This window comes from Eurypyga helias, unplaced genomic scaffold (genome assembly GCF_000690775.1).
Source record: "Eurypyga helias isolate BGI_N326 unplaced genomic scaffold, ASM69077v1 scaffold41891, whole genome shotgun sequence".
In the NCBI taxonomy this organism is placed as follows: domain Eukaryota; kingdom Metazoa; phylum Chordata; class Aves; order Eurypygiformes; family Eurypygidae; genus Eurypyga; species Eurypyga helias.
Genome location: NW_010232249.1, coordinates 1 through 4,936, shown reverse-complemented (window position 1 = coordinate 4,936; position 4,936 = coordinate 1). Strand labels below are relative to the sequence as shown.

General features: G+C 49.4%; 1 protein-coding gene across 1 annotated transcript in view; it reads left to right on the top strand.

Annotated features, from left to right (window-relative positions):
• Nucleotides 1-4,599, top strand: part of LOC104516857 (RNA-binding protein 6-like) — a gene marked incomplete at its 3' end in the record, with an annotated part of 5,455 nt that extends 856 nt beyond the window's left edge. Inside the window, exons 2-8 of the mRNA XM_010161335.1 lie at nucleotides 13-172; nucleotides 672-832; nucleotides 1,471-1,568; nucleotides 2,046-2,088; nucleotides 2,658-2,718; nucleotides 3,667-3,758; nucleotides 4,447-4,599. Of these exons, the coding sequence (XP_010159637.1) occupies nucleotides 13-172; nucleotides 672-832; nucleotides 1,471-1,568; nucleotides 2,046-2,088; nucleotides 2,658-2,718; nucleotides 3,667-3,758; nucleotides 4,447-4,599 (768 nt within the window). The remainder of the gene's footprint in view (nucleotides 1-12; nucleotides 173-671; nucleotides 833-1,470; nucleotides 1,569-2,045; nucleotides 2,089-2,657; nucleotides 2,719-3,666; nucleotides 3,759-4,446) is intronic.
• Between the last annotated feature and the right edge of the window lie 337 nt (nucleotides 4,600-4,936).

Genomic DNA, 4,936 nt, shown 5'->3' with positions numbered 1-4,936 from the left:
CCTGCTACACAGCAGGAGTGTCAGCCTCAGGAGCAGGAGCCAAGGAAGAGAGATGAAGGGAGAGAGCGGCGGCCCTCGCAGGAGAAGAGGAGGGACATGGACCGGCACCAGGAGCTGCCTTCTCAGAGAGAAGCAGAGGATGCCACACCACAGGATGGTGGAGGAAGCAGAAGTGAGTGGCACGGGGCCCAGCTTTGAATTCCTCTTGCTTGTGCTCTGTGAGGCCATCTGCAGAAAGGGCAGCATTTTACTAAAACCTGTGGAGACTCTTGCCATGTTGTGCAAATCGTGGCATCGAGCAGTGGTGGGCTGTCCAGCTCCAAAGGTGTGGGCCAGTTTCCTTTAGGAAAATTAGTTCAGGGCAAGCTGGCCTCAGGATGTTACAGTTAACTTAGCACAGCAGCCCAAGTCTCTTTAGCCAGAAGTTAGCCTGGGCTGAGCTTCTCAGAGCTGTTGCTGTGTTTTCTGGGAAGGAAAGGTTAGCAGTTGGAGGCAGCACTCTGAGCATCTTGCAAAGTGGAGAGCAAACTAGCAATGGCTTCCAGACTCCATGGAAGCCGTGCTGTTGCTGTGAGTGGGTTTAGTTTTGCCTGTCCTGTCACTGGAAGATCTGAATTAACTTCTTTTACTACTCTTTCTTTCCTGGCCACCTCCCTCATTGTGCTTCGCAGCAATTATGCTGAAGCGTATTACTCGATTCACCCCGCCAGAAGTGATTGTGGGGCTCCTGGCCCCCTATGTGCGTCTCTCCACATCCAGTGTCCGCATCATGAAGAACAAGGCTGGACGGATGGGGCAGACCTATGGCTTCATTGAGCTGGAGTCACACGCTGTAAGTAGATTCCTGCTTTCACGTGCTCCCTCTGTTGGCATCTGTAGGCTGTAGAAGCAGAGAAACCGCCAAAATATAAGGAATAGGTGTAGTTGTGAGGCAGCTGTCATGGGGTGAGTCCTCTCTCCTGCTTGTCTGGCTAGGTGCAGGGAATAGCTGATACAGCTGTTGCATTCTGGCTCTAGAAGCCAAAGATTGTCTGTTGTCACAGGCTGTGATGTTGAGTTTCTTGCCTCAATAGGTTTCTTTGTAGGCCCTCCTGAGCCTGAACACCTCTTGCACACATATTTTGTTGGCAGGGAACTTGAATTCAGTGGTTTCTGTCTGCAAGAATCTTAATTGATAAACAGTCCCATGTTGGAGGGTTCACATTTTCTGGTCCATAGCTTTTGGTGTTGGTCCAGAGGGCGTTCACCAAAACTCTTTTGGACAACAACAGCCATGGTGCTATATTGTTCAGCGGCCCTAGGAGAATGTAATCCCTAGCTGGCTTAATTAATTTAATAATTAAAGTGTTGTGTCTCCTGGCCTGCTGTGGGCATCAGGAAAGCACAAAGCCTTCCTTTCAGACAGACAGACTGGATCTAGGAAACGGGCTTAGGTTTCCTTCTCATGGATGTGAAATTCTGCGTTCACAGGAGGCGCTGAGGTTGCTGAAGATCCTGCAGAATCTGGATCCCCCTATCTGCATCGATGGGCGTACGGTGGAAGTGAATCTTGCTACAGGGAGGAGAAGGTACAGACGGATGAGGCAGAGGGTCGTCCTTCGGGTGATGTGCTGCGGGGCTAGAGCTGCCTTGTCAGAGCCGGTGCTGAGAGGTTGGCACATGAATTCGCACAGATGTTCCTACAACATAAAGTGTGTTGGAGAGGAGAAGGCATCGGAGCTAGCAGAAGCTTCAGTGGTTGAGCAGTATGGGTTTAATCATCATATTGCCTGGCCTCTTGTTGTCCAGCCATCAAATCCCACTGTGAGGGAATTAATGGGCTCAGCTTTTTAAAAAGCAGTTGGAGAGATCCAGCTCTGCACACACAGCAGAGTGGGGTCGTGACTCCTGTGGAGACAGTGATCTGCAAAGTCTCTCTGTCTCCCGGAGTGGACACGACCCAGCACGTGGCCAGCAAAGATGGTCTTTCTGCCTTTATTGCTGATCATTTTGAGTACATGGAGGCTAATGTGACACCAGATTGACATTAACCTTTATCTCGACAGGAATGACTATGGGGAGCACGGTGACAATTCCTACTATGGCCCGGTAGGTCTGCACAGCTTCCTTGCACGCCGCTGGAAAGGGAGGGAGCACTGGGGGTTACACGCCTGACTTTGTTAGGCTTTTCCCCTTTGGGCTGCTGAAAGTTCAACACATTTGAGGATGGGATGAATACGCTGGAGTGTGCTCTGCGCTGCTGTTCTGCCTCTGCCTTGCGCTTCTGTGCACATTACAAACACAGGCTTAGGGGAAGATGCTGCTCGAGCGAGTTACACTAAGCTGTACTTTAACAGAGTGACTTAACTGATGACTGATCTCAGTTCCCGCTCTGAATGTCTCTTCTCTAGTGCCTGTTACTAGACGACAGGGCTCTCCCTGTACTGAATGGGCTGGAGGCTTCCGTAAGGATTGCCACGAGCACCTCGTGCTATGCAGGTCTTGTGCTTTGCAACGCTGTCCGTTGCTCTGTCGGTGAAGAGCTGTGTCTGCTTTTGCTCTATTTAGGCTACCTAAATGAGCTGTTTTCCTGATCTTTGGGCCCGTGAGAGGGAGGAGGAGCAATGTGACGTTTGTCAAAGAGTCTCTGATCTGTTTGTGTTGTTCACTTACTCCAGGGCAGAAGGGGCATGAGAGACAGGAGGGGCGGCGAATCACAGAGACGCACCAGAGCACAGTGTAAGTTAAGCACTGCCTCACTCCTACTGCGGAGACTTTTCTTCCTTAAAAGGGCACTGACACGTAGAAATCAGCCCAAAAATATTTTTAAAGGCTAAGAGTAGGTTTGTTTGCTACACCCACTTTCTGAGTTCCTTTGCCAACTTTGTTTAGTCACATTTTCCTATCTGATGATGTGTTTCTCTCTGCTCTTACTGTGCAAAACGACATGCAGATAAAGGAAACTTGCTGCTTGCTTCTCCTTATTGTGGTAAAGTGCCGGGATGAAATCAGCCTGGCAATCACTAGCTGAGACAGAAGAAAATACGCTTTATGCCCGCAGCGCCAGGGGCTGGCAGAACACTCCTGCTTGTTTTACCAACTTATACGTAGGATTGCCGAGCGCTGCCTCGTAACACTTTGGAAATGAGAAGCGTTCCTCACGTGATGGGCCTCCCCTTAAGGCCTTTGGCTTTTCCCGTGGAAACAGTTTGCTCCTCTTTCTTGTCGGGAGCTTTCATGCGCCCACGGGCGGAAGGGATGTGGGGAGTGTCATCGCTTTGAACAGCAGGCTGTTGAAAGAGCACAGATCTTCCTTGTTCACGAGGGTGGGTGGACACAGAGCCTGGTACTCATTACCCCATTTTCAGGGAAATTACTGAATTTTGGATCTTTGTCTGGTGGAGGTCTGGTGATCTCAGCACGGCCCCCCCTTAAGTGTGTTTTGATGTGGAAGCTTTGCCAGAGACCTAAAACCGAAGGATTGTGAAAACTTGTCTCCCTTCTTAAAGAAAATAAGGTGTAGGTTGAGTGAAGTGAGGGTACTCATACCTCTCTTGCCAGGAGAGAAAAATTCTTTCCTACTCTTGATCCTTTCATCAGTGTAATATTTGCTCATATTTAAATCTCTGTAAAAGGCAAGTTCTGCCTTTGGAAGACTGTGGTGTTAACTCTTGTCTCTCTGTTCAGCTCCATCAGATGTGTCCACATATATTTATGATCCTGAAACTGGGAATTACTACGATCCCATAGCTGGGACATACTATGACCCCAGGACTCAGGTGAGTGCGTGGGAAGGACGGTTTACACACAGTACGTTTTTACAAACCGCTTGTCTCTGGAGAGGTTAGCAGCTGGATCCTGAAGAGGGGCTGCGTAGGGCAGCACAGTTGGCTTGCTTTCTGTCCTCTGACCTGTATAAAAGGGATGCACATCTCAAAATATCAACTTAATGAGAGGCTAGGATTGCATTAGCTGTGTGTTGAACCAGTTACTGTAGCTGCCTCTGGCCTCTGAAGCCCTGCCTTTGGAGGATTTTTTGGTCTGCTCTTCGTTGAGTAGACTTATGGGCAAGAGCATCCTTGCTAGATGTTACTGAAGACGTGTGGTATGTGGCTCGGTGTTAAAAGATGAACAGCAGAGCTCTGTTCTCATCTGTGGTCTCTTTGCTCCCCAACCCCAGCCAGCAGTAGTTGCAAGGATGCCAGGAAGAGCCATCAGCAGAGGTTCTGTGGGACTATCATCTTGTTTTTGTGGTACTGGAGGTGTCAGTGATTTGGGTGAGCAGGGCCATGCTCTGATGACCTGTGGTACACTCTTCTGCCCATCCAAGTTCTGAAGCCCTTGCCCCCAGCTGCATGAGGCTCTGCAGTCCCTTCTAACTGTGTGGGTCTCCGCAGCCCAATAAGGACAATAAGCCCCAAAAGGTTGCAGGGGTTTGGCTAAGTCTGTCCCTAATGCCTCTTTCAGAGAGAAGTCACGATAGACCGAGAAGCCTGCTCATCGCCTACGGAGAGCAGAAGGCGGCGGCATGAGAGCCAAGAACGGACAAATGAAAGGAGGGAGCCGCACAGCAGGGACAACAGGGACAAAAAGGAGAAAGGGAAAAGTACTTCTGCTAAGGTAAATCCCTCCAGGCGTCAGAATGATCTGAGATCTGAGGCCAGGAGGCTGGGGTAAGAGAAGTTAGAAAATAGAGAGTAATTTACAGAGAACTGAAAATGGGAGGGATGGAGAATTGAAAATGATGAAATACGTGGTGTCAGCAACATGGTTTTGTCCCGCCAGGTGGGAGTAAGTTCCTGAAATTTTTCTTAAGTCAGGGCTTCTTGTCCCTTCCTGTGCTGGTTTTAGTCAGGAAAGAGTTAACTTCCTTCACAGTGGCTGGTATATGCACCAAAAAGAACTGTCGTGGTTTAACCTCAGCTCGCAATAAAAATACCACAAAGCCACTCACACA